The sequence below is a fragment of the Echeneis naucrates genome, chromosome 18 (assembly GCF_900963305.1).
Source record: "Echeneis naucrates chromosome 18, fEcheNa1.1, whole genome shotgun sequence".
NCBI classification, from domain to species: Eukaryota; Metazoa; Chordata; class Actinopteri; order Carangiformes; family Echeneidae; genus Echeneis; species Echeneis naucrates.
In genome coordinates, this window is record NC_042528.1 from 1,009,338 (window position 1) to 1,028,973 (window position 19,636).

Sequence of the window (19,636 nt, forward strand, 5' to 3'; positions counted from 1 at the left end):
GTGCCATTTCCTGGTGGTGTAGAAAGTTCACCATCAAAGTGCAGAAGTGGAGGGAACCACCATGGGCCCTTTTTTTACCCCTCTGTAATGAAAACAGGTACCTCGACACCAGACTGATGTTTTCATGTTTGTTCTTTCTCCTCGTTGATCTTCAGCCATGTCGGTCAACGTGTCCTCCTCCAACGCCTCCCTCCATCCTTCCCCCACGGGCTGCTTACGTTTCTCAGCGAACAGTTTCATCCTCACGGCCTTCACCATCACCAACATCCTCCTCCTCCTCCCTCTCTGCATCCTCATCATCCACATTGGCCTCAGACGATGGCAGAAACAGCGCTCTGCCAACGGCGTGGCGATGGCCAACCACTCGGACGTCTTCACCTTCCACCTGGTCGCCATAGAGCTGATCGGACTCTTTGGGTGTGGCCTGTACTGTGCTGGCTTTGGCGCCGGCGTGTATTGGATGGTAACGTGGGGCACGTCCTTTTTCTCTGCCACCACAAAAGGCCAGATCTTCTTCCACGTCCTCACCTGTGGGGAGCGCTACCTGGCTGTCGTTCATCCAATCACCTACATGGGCCTGAAGAATAGGGGCGGGGTCAGAATCAGAAATGTCACCATCGGGCTTGGTTGGCTGTTTTTCATCGTCTCCTTCGCTATGAATATCTTGGGTTTCAGCACCATCTCATCATTCGTCCTCACAGTTGTCTCCATTGCCATCATCTCCTTCTGCAACCTCTCTGTTCTCTGGAGCCTGAAACGTCCGGGGCCGGGGGACGGCGGCAAAGACAGGGAGCGAGTCAACCAATCAAAGATCAGGGCGTTTCACACCATCACCGCCATCATGGTGGCTCTGCTGTGGACTCTTGGGGGCCATCTGCTCGTTCTGGGTATTTTCTCGTCCTCAGCGGTCAGTGAGCTCATCCGCTGCGTGACTCTGGTGTCAGGAGTCTGGTTCGGCTTGCCGAGCAGTCTGGTCCTGCCTCTGCTGTTCCTGCACAGAGCGGGAAAACTATTCTGCTGTAAGAGCGACGCTGAATCCGACTCCGGGTCGGAGTAGAGCGGCAGTTTCTGTTGTCCTCGTACAAACTAAAAGTTCTTAATTTATTTGTTACGTCTCTGCAAGCAGTTCTACAGTTTAGACAATTTAAAATGCCCAATCAGATAAAAGAACGCTGTATTATATCGAGTCACAGTGCGGGCCTGGTTCAGTGACCTCATGCTGATGAGGATTAGAACAGCACGTCCTTCTTGTCACGAAGACAGCAGAAGCTGGAAGGACCAAAGAAACCGCAGAGAAAGCTAAATTTGACTGAAGCAAACAGACAAACACAAATGAAATGGTAATTTAGAAAACAAGTCAAAGTGACAGACTGTTTGGGAACACAAGCAGGTGCTCCGGTCTTCGTGGTGTTGCTGGATTTGAATGAGCCAGTTTTAAGTTTCAGCTCATTTGAATAGTGTCAAACATTCACATTAATGGACGGGTGGACGTGTTCTTCAGGAACTGTAGAACCGCTGTGACAAATTAGATAAATTGGTAGGAACTGAAAACTGTTTTTCCTTTAATCAAGAACATATAGACACATTTCAGCATAATTTAGATGCATCTAATACTAAACTAATCAAAAATGTAAAAAATAAATAACTCAGTAAGAAAAAGTTTCCAGTAAAGTTCATATATCAAAATAGTTTTTAGTGTAAATGTCTGACTTAGGTTTGTTTATTGATGTCATTTGGAAGGAAAATGAGGTAAATATAAAAATCTAACTTTCAATATCTGCATTACTTTAAGTGATTGAATAAACGCAATGAACGACTCTCAGTTATAGTGTGTGTTTATTTGTTTAAATGTCAATCTGTGTGCAAAGCAAATGGGCGGCATCAATCATTTATGTCATATGCAAAAATACATTTACAAAACCCGAAAGTCGCTGCTCCAGTTCATAAAGAGAGAAGACAGACGATCCAACATCAGATCTGAACTGACACTGATGAGGTGAGTTTGGTTCAGTGATTCCATTTAATGATTTAAGAATGATTTTATAGTGATTAGACTTTCAGATTATATTGTTCTAAATGTTAAATGTTTAAAAAAAAAAAAATAAAGTATGTATATATATAAGAAATGTTTCATACTTTGATACTTTCAAACATGATTCTTTAAAATATCTATATTTGATTAATTCCATTAAATATCACCTGTACCTGATTTCATACCGTTTTTGAAACCATAAAAATGAAAATAAATCACGAGCAGAATTTATTTCATATACAGATAAATGTGAAGTAGATTTTACTGATGTTAATTGTAGTTCTTACAGACGTTCAGCCACGTTGGTCAGTCATCATCAACCTGTCCGTTTCCATTTCTGTTGATTTCCCTTTTCAGTTATGTCCTCCAACTCCTCTGCGAACACGTCTCTTCTTCCTTCACCTCCTCCCTCTGTGAACAACCTCTACACTAAAGTCAACAGCTGTCTGACTTCATCAGTTGGTTTTTTTGGCTTCCTCTCCTTCACCATTGTCAACATCCTTCTCCTCCTTCCTGTCTGCGTCCTCGTCCTCTCCATCAGCTTCCAACGATGGCAGCGAAGGCGATCTGGCGTGACGCTGAGCCACTCCGACCTTATAACCTTCCACATGGTGGTGATGGAGATCATTAACTTCTTCGGGTCCGTCTTTAGCTGTTTAGCTGTTGGTGCCAGCGTCCCCAAGCTGATGAGCGTGGGAATCTTCCTTATCTCCATCAACCTAAACGGACAACTGTTTTTTCACATCCTGACCTGCTTGGATCGCTACTTGGCCGTCGTCCACCCCGTCACCTATTTGGCTCTGAAGAAAGGGAGAGGGATTCGGATCAGAAATGTCACCATTGGCTGTGTTTGGCTGTGCTGCTTCTCTAACATTGGTACCCTGTGGGCATCAAAGGAGGTCGTCATGGCTTTGGCTTACTTTCTCTTAGTCGCCATCTTTATCATCATCACGTTCTGCAGCGTTTCTGTTCTCTGCGTTTTGATCCGTTCAGGGCCAGCAGGCGGGGCGAGCCAATCAAAGAGGAAGGCGTTGTATATCATCACGGCCATCATGGTGGTCCTGCTGGTGAGACTTGGATTGAATGTAGTCGCCACCAGCCAACAGGACCTGGACCAGGTGGCGAACAAAGCAGATTGTGTTTTAGCATTGTCTATACTTTGGATTTCTCTACCGAGCAGTCTTGTGTTGCCTTTGCTGTTTCTTCAGAGGGCAGGAAAACTAATGTGTTGTAGGACCAACAACGAATCAGGCGTCAGTTGAGGACCAGATTAAAGCCTTCATGATGTGTGACCAGGCGCTGTGCTAATGATGGAGCAAACTTTATTTACACTGGCGTTAGAGACAGGGAGGGTGGACATGTTTAAATCTAATCTATCTGCTAAAGGTCACATTAAGCAAATAAATAAAAAGAAACATTGAGTAAATCCAAAAAAATACGCACATCTTTTAAGAAGTGTACTGATTTATTGTTGGTAAATGAATGAAACTCACATTCTGCTTTGAAACACAACTACTGGAAATATACACTAATAGGAAATATAGCTTTTGTAATTGTTGTTGCTGTGCTGATGAATGTCGGGTGCTTTGGTGAAATGTTGCAGTAAAATGTAAAAACTGTCATTTTGCTTTTTCTGAAAAGAGGCGGGTTCATTTATTTGTCATGTCTGTTTAATCTTTATAAAGATTGTGTGTCTTTTGTCAACATCACATATTTAGGCACACTGTTTTTTAAATCTAGCTTACAATAAAATCATGTATGCAACCTTTTTTAAGCATTTTTGTGTACGTAGCAGTTTTTTGTTTAAACTTTATTTTACATGGTTTGTGCCGATGATGTACAGCTGACACATCAAACAATACACAAACACACGTCACACCCTCAAACATAAGATATTTATTTTCAGTTCATTTCCATAACTAGCTGTTAGCCGTCAATGCTAATGTTGACTATGCAGCGATGGCTCCTCCTGCAAATTAGTAGAAGCTAACACGAAGCTAACATGCTCACAAGGCTATTAATAAAATGCACAACTTTAGCTGTGCTTGATGTGATTTGTTGTATATAAAAACGATTGACAGTAATGTGTAAGAATTAACTCTATTTATTTATTGCAGGGTCTATTTTTAACAGACAATAACAGCAAGAGCCAAAAACAGTACATGAGGATTTTAGATTTCTTTTGCAGCAGGAGTGATTTATTTTCTCCATCTCAGCTCTAACTGTCATCCTCATCCTGGCTGCTGTTCTTCCAACACACATGAAGTTTTCCCGACCGGTGTAGAAACAGAGCAGGTAAGACCAGACTGCAGGGCATGCTAAACCAGTGCAGACCCATCAAAATGAAACAATTGGTGCTTTTTGCATAGACGAAAAACCCGACCCAGAGCAGATCCCCGAAGAACCTGACCATCAGGATTGCTGTTATGCTTATGAGGATGTAAAAGGCCCGGTGCTTTGACTGGCCCACCCTGTCCCTGTCCCTAACCCGCTCCCCCGGTCCTTGACGGGCCAGAGCATAGAGGACAGTGAAGCTGCAGAAGGAGGACATGATGCAGAAGTGAACTACGAGTAAGACATTTAAGATGTTACCGATAAGCACAGTCATCCAAACAATTATGAAGCTGAAAAACCAAACGCAGCCATTGATGATGTTTCTGATTCTGACCCCTCTCTCCGTCCTCAGGCTCAGGTAGGTGACAGGATGAATGACGGCCAGGTATTGCTCCAGACAAGTCAAGACAATGAAGGGCATCTGTCCGAGCCAAGTGAAGGTAACACATTGGCTACCGATCATAAGCACACTGAGATTACTGAGGAAGCCGCAGCAGGACAGGATGTTTCCAAGGACGCCGATCAGCTCCAAAGTCATCATGTTGAAGGTGAAGCTGTCACTGTGACTCATCACCGAGCGCTGCAGCCGCCATCGCTGGAGGCCCAGATAGATGACGAAGACGCACAGAGGGGAGACGATGACGATGTTGGAGACGTTGTACAGGAGGAAGATCGTGGAGCTCGGTAGAGTCGTGGCGCAGTACATGTACAACAGAAGAGAGCTGTTGTTGGAGTCAGAGCCATTGTGATGATTGAAGTTGTTGGAGGAAGAGTTGACCGACATCATCTCCAGGAAGTCAGGAAGTGTTTCAGCTTAAACAGTAACAGAGCAGAAAGAAGGATGAATGTCAGAGTTACCAGAAAAACTAAATAAAAACACCCATCTGTGAAACTGAGTGTCTATGTGTCATTTAATTTTACATACAAAATCTCCCAGTTCCTTAAAATTCCTGTTTGTACTCCTGATGAACTACTCGATGAAAACACCAACCTGTCCGGTCTTCCTCCTTCTGCGTCCGCTCCGTGTTGCTTTATATTCAGCGTCACTCCACCTGTGTACAGCCAAAATTCAAATGCGAAACAGTAACACCCATTTTCCAGCCAGTAACACAATTCAAATGTTGTGTGTACAAATCATGGTGCATCACGTCAAAAGCAAATTCTGGAATAGTTCTGGTTGGACCACTTTTCCCTTCGGCCCCGCCATCATCACGACGACCACGAGATGTTGCCTGGCAACAGAACTTAACCACGAGGTCATGACGACCTGCTGCCAGATGACTGATGGGCTCCTTCCAAAAGTACAAAACGAAGGAAGAATAATCCGTAAAAAAGCTCTGCGGCTGTTTTTGCATGTGGGAAAGCCTCCACGCTGTAAAAACAAATTTTCCGTCCACAAAAGGCCTCAGCGATTCACTGCAGTTTGAATAAACACCAGCTTTAGCTGCGGGTCATTTGATTCCTGTCAAACTGAGGATGACTGCAGCTGCCAAATGTTGATAGCACTGAGGGGTTAGAGCCGGGGCCTCCGAAGACATCATGTTTGGGTTCATTGAAGACTCTAAACTGGCCGTCTGCCGGCTCTGTGACGGACTGCAGACCTGTCAGGGTGATGAACTGTGTTTAGGCTGTTGGCCGGCAGAGGGCATCAATCATTCAGCTGCAAAATATTTATGCATGTACATTTCAGTTCCTTCATGAATGCACAAACTTGATACCACATTTCCAAAAACACTGCATCATTTTTATTTCTGTTTTTATTCCTTCCAAACAATGAAGTCTGAGATTCACACTTCACACCCAGAATATAATAAAACCATGTCCAGTCATTTGACTAAAACCACTCACAACACATTTTTCTTGTTTATTAATTAAACAGGAAACAGATGCCAAAGATTTACAGCAGCAGGAGTTACTTAAAGGAAAGAAGACAGGACACAGTGAAATCATACTAACTAGTGCAATAGATAATGATACAACATACAGATGTGGAGGTAAGTAAGTCTAGTAAGTAAATTTATGCAGGCTGGTCTGGCCGGACGTCCTTCTTCCAGAGCGGTGTAGAAACAGCAGAGGTAACAACAAGCTGCTGGGCTGACTGAACCAGAGATCACACAGAAGGGTGTAACAGTCACAGCGTCCTTTCAACACAACCAGATGGACCCAAACCACATTCCAGGCACTTCTCAGCCACAGGACGGCCAGGATGATCATGATGGTGTAAAATGCCCTGTTGCCCCGCTGTCCCCCCGGTCCTGGACGAGACAGGGCGAAGAGGACAGAGACGCTGCAGAAGGAGATGACCACCGAGAAGAAAACAAAGATATAAACATCCAAGAAGGTTTCATTAGAAGCAAACAGAAAGGTCACGGCGATGCAGAGGAGAGAAACTGATTCTGACGCCTCTCTCCGTCTTCAGTCTCAGGTAGGTGATGGGATGAACGACAGCCAGGTATCGCTCCAGACAAGTCAGGATGTGGAAGGACATCTGCCCGAGCCAAGTGAAGTAAATAAAAATCTTTCCCACAACTAACGCCGTGAAATCAGCGCCGTAGAGGCCGCAGCAGCAGAGGGAGTGACCGACGATGCCGACCAGCTCGATGGCGATCATGTGGAAGGTGAAGCTGTCGGTGTGGCTCATCGTCGCCGCTGAGGTGGAGGAGCGCCGCCACCGCCATTGCTGGAGGCCCAAATAGATGACAGAGATGCAGACAGGGAGGATGATGAGAATGATGGGCACGTTCAGGGTGATGTAAGTGAAGACGTTTCTTTTAGAGTCCATGCAGTGAATGAAGATGTAAACGGAGGTGGCGACGGGGGAAAGTCCAGGAACCAGAGGACAGCCATCGGAGGAGGACGAGTTCACTGACATGTCTTCTCTCGCATCTGAGCGAACTCCTGATGATGATCCTGATAGAAAAACCATCGACCTCAGTCACTTCCCCTGACTGAGCATCAGCTGCGGATATGAACTGCAGCCATGATGAAATTCAAATGCTTTATTTGCATGATATATAATAAGCAGCAATAAGGACAACTATGATGACTTATTCTTTAATTTGAATATAATGTCATCATATTGTAGCATTGAAGTTTAGAACATGCAGCCCATTAAACACCAGATGTAACGCTGCATTAAACTGCAGCCCCTGAATTAAATATTTGACAAATGAGGACGGCAGGACGCTCATTCAGGACAGAACCAGGCACACGGACACACAGATCCTGAGTCAGATTTGAATCTGTGCTCGTGTTGCCCTGTTTCTGCTGGATGAGTAAAAAAGCTAACAGCTTAGAAATATCAGGCTGAACCGGGATGAAGTGTCAGCTATTCCTGGGAATAAATTTAGCTTCGGAGAATTGGAGAGCTCTCAGAGACGTCACGAGCGTGTTACGTGACTCTTTTTGATTTGAATATCCAGCAGGAATTTGAATCCAGTCAAATATTCATGATAATGGATGGATGATCAAATGTAATTCATCACTGAACTGCTTTTTTTTTTTTTTTTTTTGCAGGAGCTGAATGAAACATCAAGTCGAGTCTGATTTTACTCAGCAGGCTGAAACGTTAATGCTGACCGTGTCAGAGCTTCCAATGCTGATGCAGTATTTTATTATTGCTGCTGTCTCTTGTTCAGATGACTTTAGCCTCAGACGTTGATGTTAATGTAACTGAAGTGTTTAATGTCATTTCCCTCCTTCTCCTCTGCAGCTGCCAAACTAAAATCTGCTCTCCGTCTGAACAGCAGCCGTTTGGGGAAACCAGTGAGATTATTTTCTATGTCACTCCACACTTCATCGGCGTGCGTCCTCTCCTCCTGCGGAAATGAAAAACTGAAGCACCATTCATCACATGGAAGCGCTCCTCCTCCTCCTCGGGCTGATGGGATTGGGGCTGCAGCGTTTTTAGGACGAGGTGATAATCTTTTTACCGGCTCAGGTGGAAACAGGACGGCAGATGCTTCGGAGTTGAGGTGGAGAAGACTCGATTAACCCAAGTTAAAAGATGAAAACAAAGTTTATTTAATTCCTTTTTCCAATCAGAGGAACGTCTGAACGTGCACACATACTTCAGACGTCTGCTTGGAAAAAAAACAGAACGACGTGCTGAAAGACTAAAACTCAGCAGAGCTGGTTGAGTCGAATTAGCTAATGAAAGATGAGATCTGTTAAAACGAGCAACACAATGTTCCACATGACTGCACACAACAGGCACCGGGGAACCCCCCCACAGTTTCATCTCACTAAACGAAGGCTCTCTGCGGAATTGCCTTCACCCAGCCAGCACATCATGAAATCTCCTCTCCTTTGTAATTTTCTATTTTGTACCACGTGTGTGTCTGTTGCAGCGTTGAGCTGCAGCGCCAGACCAAAGTGACTTTATCGTAATCCAGCCATTTAGGTTTTTACACAACCAAAACTGGCAGAGAGGCCGGAACAGAAGAAAGGATGAAGGAGAAGGAGGAGGAGAAAGAATGAGAGCAGCTTTACGGGCTTATATAAAGACGTTTCCTCCGACCTCTGCCCTCTGCTCAAGATATCCAGCTTGGATTAGAAAGCCTCCAGCTGCGTCGGACCTGAAATGGTATTAAAGCTTAAAATTATTCTGAAATAAAGACGGTAAAAGCTCGTTTAAGTCACAGAGCTGATGATCGCCAAACTGTTGTCTTTGTTTGCTCTTTTTAAATCCTGATATTTGGACTTTAGTTCGTTTATTTTGCTTCCTGTTCTATTTCCCTCCTCGTTTTTGTTTCCTTTTTGTGCCACCTGGCGTCTTCTCGGTCGTTCCCTCCTGTTGTTCCGCCCACATTTTGGATTCTTTGGATGCAGCCCAGAACAACTGCAGCAGAAATCATTTGGCTCTCCGGCTCCTGACACAGATGGAGTTACATGTGAGGGATCGGTGATTCACACACAGTTATACCGTCTTGGTTTGGTGAAATTGGTTTTGCACTGCAGAAAAATAAACTCTCCAGAAGTAAAACGAGGCTCGACAGTTCTCCAGCTGCACTCACACAGATGCACACGTGACCACACTTAAATGTGAAGACGCACACAAACACACACGGGTCTAATTTACTGCTTGGCGGACCATGAAGGAGAAGTCAAGGTCGACACTTAGCCCCTAAAAGACCAGGATGAAGATGAGACGGAGGAGAAGAGTGACTGTAAAACGGTAAAAGGTAATTAACCCTTTCATTGTGTGACGGAGCAATGCATTCTGGGTCCACTCAGCAGCTCCTTGGAAAGCGTTTGGTTGACAAGTGAATGAGTGAAACCAGACAGACTGGAAGAATCTGAGTAGTTCAGGACGACGTTAGATGTGCTGATGTAAATTCAAAGACGCTGACGCTGGGCTTGTTTGGACACGTCTCTCTGCGAGGCCTCAGCTTGGAGTTCCTTTGGGAGTTTCATGATCCCAGAGGTCAAGTCCTGAAGTGACCCGATGACCTCTGACAGGCGACACGAGAAGACTGATGTTTGAGCTGAAGTCTCTGTGGTGCAGCCATCAAGTCCTCCAGCAGGAGGCGACGGATAACCAGCTCAGCTAATTTCATGACTGGAGAGCTTCCAGATGTGTCCAAAAGTTTGTGGACGTCTGTAGAAACCTGTCCGGACGTTGAAGATGAAGTTGGACTGTGAACGTTCGACTCACAGTCAAAAAAAGGAAAAAAGAAAGCCACAAATAAATGTTCATCTTTGCATGTTTGGAAGACGACAATAAAAGTGAACAACGAGACACAGACACACACACACGCCTCTTCTTCTGCTTATATGGTAACATAGCTCAAAGTGTGTGTGTGTGTGTGTGTGTGTGAGATCCACCTGAGCCAAATCCTGTAAACACACACAGACACACTTTTTACGTCAACAAGTGCGCGTCCTGGAAAATGTCACACACACACAGATCAACACTCTTTCTCTCATCCTCCCTTCTTTACCTCTGTCACCTTTTTCCTTCTTTCCTTCCTTCCTTCCCTTGAATGCTTCCTCCCTCCTTCCTGCTCCACCCTCCGCCGCCTTTCCATTCATCTCCTCATGATGATCCAGTAATTGAATCAGGTCCCCCGTGGATACAAACACACACACACACACACACACACACAGTGAGTCAGGAGTAATGGCTGAGGCACCAGGTGTCTGTGTAATGATGGATTATATGTGTTCACACACACACAGACACACAAAGACACACACTCCAACAAACACATTGATTCCCTTCGGATCATTTAACACCAGATTAGAGCAGGCAGTGAATTCAGTCCGACGGCTGACGGTCCCGTACGGTTACACACTGAGTGGAGATGCTGACAAAATTACTGTTACACAATTCTGTGACATCACAGCGACTCTGGCTGTGTGACATCACAGTCCATTTCCCATAGACTTCAATACAATGTGACTCAGTGGTGGTTTTGGCCAAAGAAAAGCTCTGCTGCTGCCTGATAAATAATCCAACTCTGTGTGTTTTAGGAATGAGGAAGAGTCCCTGAAAAAGCTGCAGGTTGGTTGTTTTTCTCGTCTGTCTCTTCTGGAGACGCCTCAGATCGGCAGTTTTGCTGCGAACAGACGTGGGAATCGACAACAAGATGTCAAAACACAAACAAGTGCTTTATGCGTTGGAGGAAAACATTTTGAAACGAGACTTCTGCCTGGATGCAGGAGTTTTAATTTTAGGATCCATATGGCTGAAGCAGAAGAACCATGCTGGCTCTGATGGCGAACAGGTGGGTTTCCCCGAAGTTCCTCTGCGAAGCTCTGCAGCGAAAATCTGCAGCGGCCATCTTGGGAGTTTAAACCATTTTTTTAATATCGCCTGAACGATCACAAGCTCCATAAAAAAGTCTCGTTCCCCGTCGATGCTTGGTTGTCACGGTTATGACAGTGCCGTCCCCTACCTCTGTCGCCATGGTTACTATGATAGAAGGTCAAGGCGTCGCTAGGACCGGAGGGAAGAAGAACCAGCAGAAACTAGATTTGGAGGAGAAGGTGGATCTGATCTGCTCTGTACTCGATCTGTCCCGATTGGGTGGTGCAGTCTGTCGGTCACACAGTAGCCCCGCCCCCTATTTCCACCCCCTATTTTCCTCTAAATTTAAAAATGAACATCACGTTGTGTTGAAGACTGAAAACTAGAGACTGATCAGGAAAACGCTTTCTGAGGAGGAGGAGGGACACTTTCCCATAGGCTTCAACACAGCCTGAGCAGTGACCCCCTGGTGGTCATCATATAGAATGCAGCTTACAGAAGCCCGAGCTCACAGTAACAGTGGATTGTGCTCACTTCCGGTTTCGAACCCAAAGTCTACGCCCATCACCTGTAGGTCCAGGAGGATGGAGGGCTGTTCCCCCCTCCCTCCATCCTCCCCCCGCCACATCAGGAGCCGCTCCTTCTTCTTCTTCTTCTGCTCCTCCGTCCAGGTAGGGAGGAGGAGGAGGAGGAGGAAATCCCGCGAGAGAAGGAGAGACGGGCGGACAGACAGAAGCAGAGAAGAAGAAGAAGAAGAAGTGAGGAACCGCCGCACGTGAGGTGCGCGCGCCCCCCCGGGAAAAGGACTAACGTTCATTTGAAGGAGAACAACGTCCATTTTTGTGTGTCTGTTTTTTTTTTTTTGTTACACACAGTCGGAGAAGGAGGGTCTCTGAGAGAAAGGTAAGAAACACCAAACACACCTCAGACCGGTCTCTGTCAGATCCGGATTCTGGCGGACCCGGTTCGGACACCTGTCAGCTTTCGGTGACGGACTCACCAAGTCCCGTCAAACAGACACACAAACACACGGCGGCCATAACGCAACACAACCGAGCCGGCTCAGGACTTGGATCTGGATTTGGACCTGGTCCGAGCTGGATTCGGGTTTTCAGGACTTTGGTCCGGAGCCTGTCAGACCGGGATCGTTGTGTAGTGATTGTTGTGTAGTGATTGTTGTGCCTCCACATGTCCGGATTCTGCAGAAACTGGGACCAGTCGGTTTGAATTTGCGGGTCTGAGCGGGGGTTGTGTGTCCGTGGTTGTGCTGAAGCTGCTGCAGGTTGTACAGTGTGTGTGTTTGTGTGTGGTGTGTGTGTATGTGCGCGCACGCTGCTGCAGTGAGGGAGACGCTTTGGGTGACTGGTGGGTGGTTTATGTATCTGAGTCTATTGACTAATGCTGGGGGGGCAGAGCGTGTGTGTGTGTGTGTGTGTGTGTGTGTGTGTGTGTGTGTGTGTGTGTCTGTGCGCGTGCGTGCGTGCGAAAGGCGGGCTGCAGAGTTTGTGTGTGGGTCTCTGTGGGCTCTGCTCTTTGCGCGTTCGTGCGTTTGGCGTGCGCACAGGATGGAGGCTGTGCGTTCTTGTGTGCGTGCACTTGCGGGAGGAGAGGGTGCACTGCAGCTCTCCTGTGTGTACAGACCTGTGCGTGTGCACGTGTGTGAACGCGCATTAGAGAGAGAGAGAAACCCAAAAGGAAAAAGAAGAGATGGAGCTGCAGATTTTGTGTGTGTGCGTGCGCGGTGCTGTGTTTTTACGGGTGCGCGTGCACATCAGCGCGCGCCAGGCTGACCCAAAGGGGTTTTCCCTTCTTGAATATTATACCTCCCAAGTATCCCCCCCCCCCACCTGAAGGAGGCAGAGCCTAAACAATAAGTTTCTGCTGCTGCCACACACACACACACACACACACACACACAGAAAAAGTCCAGCCTGAACATCCAGCAGACAGATTTAATAACGAAGTGCGTCTTTAATTATCATTAATGTCAGAGACGTGTTGGTCATTTTGAACTTCCTGTTTCTGCTGCAGATCAACAAACCTAAAAGTCGGTGCAGCTCTGTCCTCCAAACCAGGAAAACAACAAACAGCTGATTGATCAGCTGCTTCCAGGTTTTTAAAAAATCAACAAATTAAAAAACAGTCATATGTTTCTACTGTAAGAACAGCTCATGTATGTTAACATCATTTCCTTTATGAACAGAAGGACAGTTTTTTCCTTTTTTCATTCATATTTTTGGCTCAACAAAGAACATTCTGGCACCAAATCTCTGAAAACTGATCAATAAATCAGAAATCCAGCTGAAATCTCTGACGTTCGTCCACCTTAATGTTTTCTGACGTTCAGCGTCTCCCCGGAGACGAAATGTCAGATTTTGTTCCTGATTTGCAGCCATGAGATGTTCGTCCTGATGGTGTCGATTGCGTAACAGATTGCACTTCAGCGATCTCTCATCTCTCATTTTTCTTTCCTTATCTTTTTTTTTGTTTTGGGCTCCGTTCCAAATGTTACCTCAGCAGCCGCAGAGACGGACACGTTTGAAATATGCAGCTCTCCTGCCAAGCAGCTGTGTCTCCATCAAAACGCAATAAATAAGGAGGAACAGCGTTTCTCCGGCTCACGAGGAGTCAGCAGGAGTGTCGGTGCTCCGACGCGGTTCCCATCCGGCCGGACTTTAACTGAATGATGGACCTGAGTTAAAAGAGCACCTGGAGCCCAGCGTCTGTGTTTGCATTGCGTCTTTATTGTGCGTTTGTACATCCCTTTGTTTGTCAGTAGTCTCTGCTGCTCCGCTGTGAAGGGCTGTGAAGAGATTTACGTCCGGTAACGAGGATTTGTTTTTCCAGGCTGATGTGGTCTTGTCAGTCCACTCGTTCGGTCCAGAAGTCAGCTCCAACCAGACCGCCTGTTGACCTTTGACCTCCCGACAACAAGAGGATTTTTTTTTTTTTTTTTTTACAAAAATGTAAACATCAGCAGAGAGATTGAAAGTTTTTATCCGTGACGAACTGAAGCTGCTGCCACACGATTGGCTGCCAGCGCCTGTGTTCATAATAAAGTGCTCGGTGAGTGTGTGTAGAGCGTGTTGTGTGTCTGTGTGTGTTTGAGTGTAACCCGGATTTGTTCGGGGCTGCCTGACAGAAAGCTGAAATCCTCTTCCTCTCTTTTTTTTTTTTTACGGTTTGTGATTTTTGCTCATTCCACCTGAGTGGCAGAGGACTTTGAAAATGTTTTTATTTATTTTAAGACAATCACAAATCTCCCCCGTCTCTCTCTCTCTCACACCCCTCCCCTCTCTAACCCCCTCTTCCCCCCTCTCTCTCTCTCTCCCCGTCTCTCTCTCTCGCTCTCTCACCCCCCCCCCCTCTTCACTCTTTCTTCCTCCTCCTCCTCTTTTTTTTTTGCTGTTCGGCGTCTGATTGTTTTGTGCAGCGGAGTGAAACAGTCATTGAGCTTCATCCCACTCTGGACTTTCCCTCCATCTTTATCGTTCTATCTCTTCTTCTCTCATCTTTATCCCTCCTTGCTCCCTTCATCTTTCCTTTCCTCCTCTCCTTCCTCCCTCCTTTCCTCTTCTCTTCTTCTGTTGGACTGATACCTGATTTCTGTCTTCTTCGTCTCCCGCTCTAATTTAAATCGCCTCCTTCGTCCTCTCCTCTCCTTTCTTTTATTCTTCTCCTTCATAGGCAGCTTCATGCCTCCTAGTCTCCTATCCTCGTTGCCTTTGTCTCCTCACCTATAAATGATTTTCTCAGATTCTCTCATTGATTGCAACATGTACCACAACAGACTACGACTCACACACACATTTTAAATTGATGTATTGTAACACACATACTGTATGAGTGTAAATGCACACAGTTGACTGAACATGTGTCACTGCATGGAGAGAGCTGCACGTCCACCATGTGCTGCAGCAGACGCACTCTAATAGTGATGTATCCTGCAGTTGCATTGTTCTCTCTGAATGCAGTTGTTTCTGTGATGCAGGAAGTGCAGCTTCAATTAGTCAGAGCTGAGCGTTGTCATTGATTACACACACACAACCCCTCCAAATTAAAAGTTGTTTCATGAACTTAGCTAAAATCACATAAAAGCTTGATGCATTACAATGAAAAAATCATTTTGGTTTCATGGTTTGTTACAGGTGATGTACGAACGTTGAAAACAGAAGATTAGATTCCATTTGAAGTTGATTTAAGAATGAAAAGTGCTGCGCTGATGGAGGCCGAGCTGTATGTTTAGACTTTGTGCAAAATATGAAACGTTTGTCCCCGAAGCCGCAGCATTTGTTCTGAGCTGTTTTATGAAAATGATCTAAATCTAATGTCAGCCATCGCTGCCGTGTCCCGGTCAGCATAATGATCATTCTGCTAAAACCCGGATTGTAAATAGATGTGGAGGTGGAAGGTTTAATTGTTTCCTGGATTCTGGTTGTTCCGGTTTTTCCCTCCTTTGCATCCCGTCTCCTCGCCCTGATTCTCACCAGACTCCTCTGTCTGGCTGTTGCCTGGAAACATTAGCTAATTAAACATTTTATCAAGAAGCATGAGGGACATCAGGACGCCTTCTTGGTCTCCGGTGATCAGCCTTTAACCGTGCCCTGGTGGGAAATGGTTTGCTGCAGAATTAGCATTTCCTGTACTGGTCTGTGGGCGGACGGATCCTGTCAGTCGTTTTCTCGCCTGCAAATCAAAGTGCGGCATCAACGACCAGTTTCAGGCGTTATGGTGGAAGAGGCTTCACTCTGTGGTGACCTGAAGTGGCCCAGTACTTCCTGTTGGGGCAATTAACGAGCTAGAAGGATTTTTAGTCTTATAAATGATTATTGGGGTTTTCATTTCTGCAAATGAAGCTAATGGATTTACTGAAATCGAGCAGCAACGCCTCATTTCTGTTGCTGATGTAACCGTCAAACGAATCCCATCATTCAGTTCATGTGTTTGTCAGTCAGGCTCCAAATGTTCCAGCTTCACTGGATTTAATAACTGCAGGCTTGACTGTGCTGGACAAATACATTTTATGTGGCCTCGGGACTGTCAGATGTGACAGAGCAGTCAAAGGATCAGCCAGGTGAATGAAATAATCTTTAGTGGCCGCTCAAACTAAATGAAAACGCTTTTCTACAATAAAGATATTATATTGTGCTTTTGTCTTTTTGTCCGTTCCAACCTGATGCGATTATACATCATACTTCTTCTCCGCCTCACCATGTTAATGAGCCCTCGGAAAGAGACAGAGACAAACGAGGTGAGAGCTTTTCGTGAACTTCAGAGTAAATTTAACATCCTCTCCCCACATTGATTGTTTAACGGAGGACAATAGTGACCTGTGATATTCAGAGCGTCGATCCCATTAGAACAGACCTGATGTAATGGAAGAATTGTGAAAGGCCAGATGTTTGGAGCCCGCGAGGTCACAGAGATGGAGGAGAGTCGGTTTCTGTCTTCTCTGTGCTGGCAGTTAATCTGCAGAGCTGCAGGAATAAAATTAATTTTGCTCAAAACTTTTAAAAACACTGCGGGGAAGATGAAGCAGCCGGTTGTTCCAGTAAAATCACCAGGTAACAGAAATCCTGCAAATGTCGGTCCATCACATCCGTCCAAAGAGCTGGAGTTTTTCTTTCTAATGTGAATTCATTGTTCTTAAAATTTACAGAGAATAATGATTAATGCTCCTTTTAAAACAGAAAAGTGTGTCTTTTCTTTGCCGTTTCTGGGCCCACACTTTGGATATTTGTGTGTGTGATTTGTATGTTTAGGTTTATTACGAGGATTTATAATATTCATACACACATCTTTGTGTGTTTGTGTTCACGTGATAAACACAACTCCCTTTGAGTGTCACTGATGATCCGCTGTGGCCGTTTTCTCTGAACTGGAGCAGCGAGCTGGTTTCTCTCTGAGCTTCTCTCTTCCTGAGTAAACGATACACAACAACCTTCAAATCTCTTTATCCTGCACGCCGCCACGGCTGCATGCGTCCTGCCACACAGGACTCCAGCTCAGTCCCGACCCGTTTATGATCTCAGTCTTCAACACAACAAGATGTTCATTTTGTAAATTCAAAAGAAAGCGGGGGATAGATTAAGGGGCGGGGCACCAGTCTGATTGGCAGACTGTGCTATCCAATCAGGATAGAGTGCAGAGCAGGTCAGATCCACCTTCTCATCCAAATATGGTTTCTTTTGGGTAAAAAAAACAAGATGGCCGACAGACAAATTAAGAACTGGAGGCTTCAAAATGGCGGCTTACAAAGCGGCATTTTCTGGAAACAAAGTTTTTCTTTCAGCTTTTCTACCGTTTTGGGATCTGGGTGACTCAGAGATGCAAACTGAGCGATTTTCCCAATCCCACCAGACGTTGGGAACATCAGAGTGAATCTCTGGTGGGGGGTGAGCTGAAAACTCCGCCGACATGTTAATAACGGGAAACGAAGCAGCAGACGCCACCTTCACCCACTTGATCCTCTTAAGAGCAGCAACCTCCATTCACTTCGGCCCGGCGCATTTAAAGTTAACACACAAACACCAATCCATTACTTGACAAAGACAAAGCAGCAGCAGGGACAATGAGTGTCTCGTTTTCGAAATGAAGCAATTTATTTTAGCCGTAATGCGCAGGAAAGGCAGTCATCCATAATTTGATGAACAATGAGCGCAGGGCCATTACAAAAACACAGCAATTACTTTTAGATATAATGGGCTGAATTTCATTTTTGCACGGAGGGAGCGACCCAACAGACGAGCGTGTGCTGCTGTCAGTGTGTGTTTATCAGCACTCATGGCCAATGCATGTGTGTGTCTGTGTGTGTGTTGTGTAACTGCGGTTGCAGAGCGAGGGGGAAGGCGCATTAGAATAATAACCATCTTCCTCTTCAGTTTTCTGTCAGCAAGTAAACAAACAAATATGAGCTGTTAGTTTATTGTTTGGGTTTAAAATCGAGTCCATTTATTTATCCAGCAGCAGTCATTTCCAGGAACTTCGAAAGCCACGAGAGTCCTCTGCAGCAGCTCAGTCTGTTTCAGGACGCTTGAAGCTTCAATTTAGATTCAGTTTTGACAGTAAATAGACGCATTTCTTCTCAGCTCCACCTTCTCCGAATGGCTCCAAAGACGATGTCCGGTGTGTTCAAAGGCCTCAAGTAAAATTTGGCTTATTAGATCTCCAGAATAAGTTCAAAGCCCGAAAATAATCCAAGTACAGTTATTAAAACAGATGCAAAAGTCCAGAAGAGTTGAGCTGAGCTTGATTTTTTTTTTTTTTTTTTTTTTTGTGAAAACTGGAGTTACAACATCCACTCCAGCCTCTAAATTATTGTCTGAAAAAGACCTTTCATTGTTTACTTCGATGTTTTCATTACTTGGTATTTGTTGAATTGTCTTTGATCAAGGCACTGAAACCCGCAGCCTCTCCATATCTGTCTAAATGTGAAGGCAATTAGCCGCATCGAGCGCTCCCTCCGATAATGAAGGTTTGGAAACCGCAATGAGGGATGGCCCTCATTAGAATATCAGAGCGGCGCCTCCGTCGTCACATGGACGCTGCTTAAATGGGCTTTTCCAAAGATCAATAACCCGGAGCGGCTGGAAAACAGCATTAAATTCAGCTTAGTCTTCAGGTCTGTGGAAGGAGACGTATCACAGAAACAATCTAAATCTCCTCACTTCAGGTCTGCCGTGAAAATGAGTCAACAGAGCTGACTTCTCACCAGGACGGGAGCTTTAAAGACTCTAATGCTGCCACATAATCACCTTTGAGGAGCAGGAATTTATTTTACATGTGTATTTATCTGACGCCGGGCTGCTCTGCTCCAAATCCAGACACAGTTTCCGACTTATCAGGCGCCGAGCAGCTTGATGGGCTTCACTCAAGCTTCTCTGTTCTCTCTTTGTCGAAGTCACGCCGTGATTCAAACCAGCAAACAAGTCGCCGTAAAGTCGTGTAAACAAGCGGCTTTATCACGCACTTCGCTCACTAGAGACCCAGAGAGGTGTTTAAAGGGGATTCTGGGAGTTTAATCCTCCTCCAACACACACATTGATGCTTTCGCTTACACTCGGGGTCACTCAGGTTGTTGAGACAGGAAACAGAGATAAGGTGACATTTCTAAACAGAAAAACAAAAGAAGATATCTGTCACTGCGGGTCATGCGTTTCCATCATGGCGTCCTCTGGAGGAAGTCCAGCCTGAGCTGTTAGTGGCGTTGCAGAGATATAGCAGAAAAAGAAGACGTGAGGAATGTAGAAAGTCTCCCTGAAGTAACAGCAGCTGCTTTCTCACCTCTGATGACTGTCTGTCTCACTATATATCTCCATCTCGTCCCTCCCTGCTGTCTCGCCGTCCCCAGACAGCAAATGGGATAAAAAATTAACGCAGTGTGTGTCAGCGACAGGAGAATAAAGTGGTGGCTGCTGAAGCCCATTTATCACTATTTACCACCTGATTTTAGAGCCGCCTCACACGCCTCTTATTTTGAGGATTTTCATTTGAAGTCTGATGAATAGCATGAAATGAGT

General features: G+C 45.5%; 1 protein-coding gene across 1 annotated transcript; it reads right to left on the reverse strand.

Annotated features, from left to right (window-relative positions):
- Positions 1-3,839: 3,839 nt before the first annotated feature.
- On the reverse strand, positions 3,840-5,353 carry LOC115059146 (uncharacterized). The gene is made up of 2 exons (XM_029526760.1): positions 5,292-5,353; positions 3,840-5,179 (listed from the first exon to the last, which is right to left on the reverse strand). The coding sequence occupies exon 2, from the start codon at positions 5,151-5,153 to the stop codon at positions 4,251-4,253; it is 903 nt and encodes a 300-aa protein (XP_029382620.1). The 5' UTR covers positions 5,154-5,179; positions 5,292-5,353; the 3' UTR covers positions 3,840-4,250.
- Positions 5,354-19,636: the final 14,283 nt, after the last annotated feature.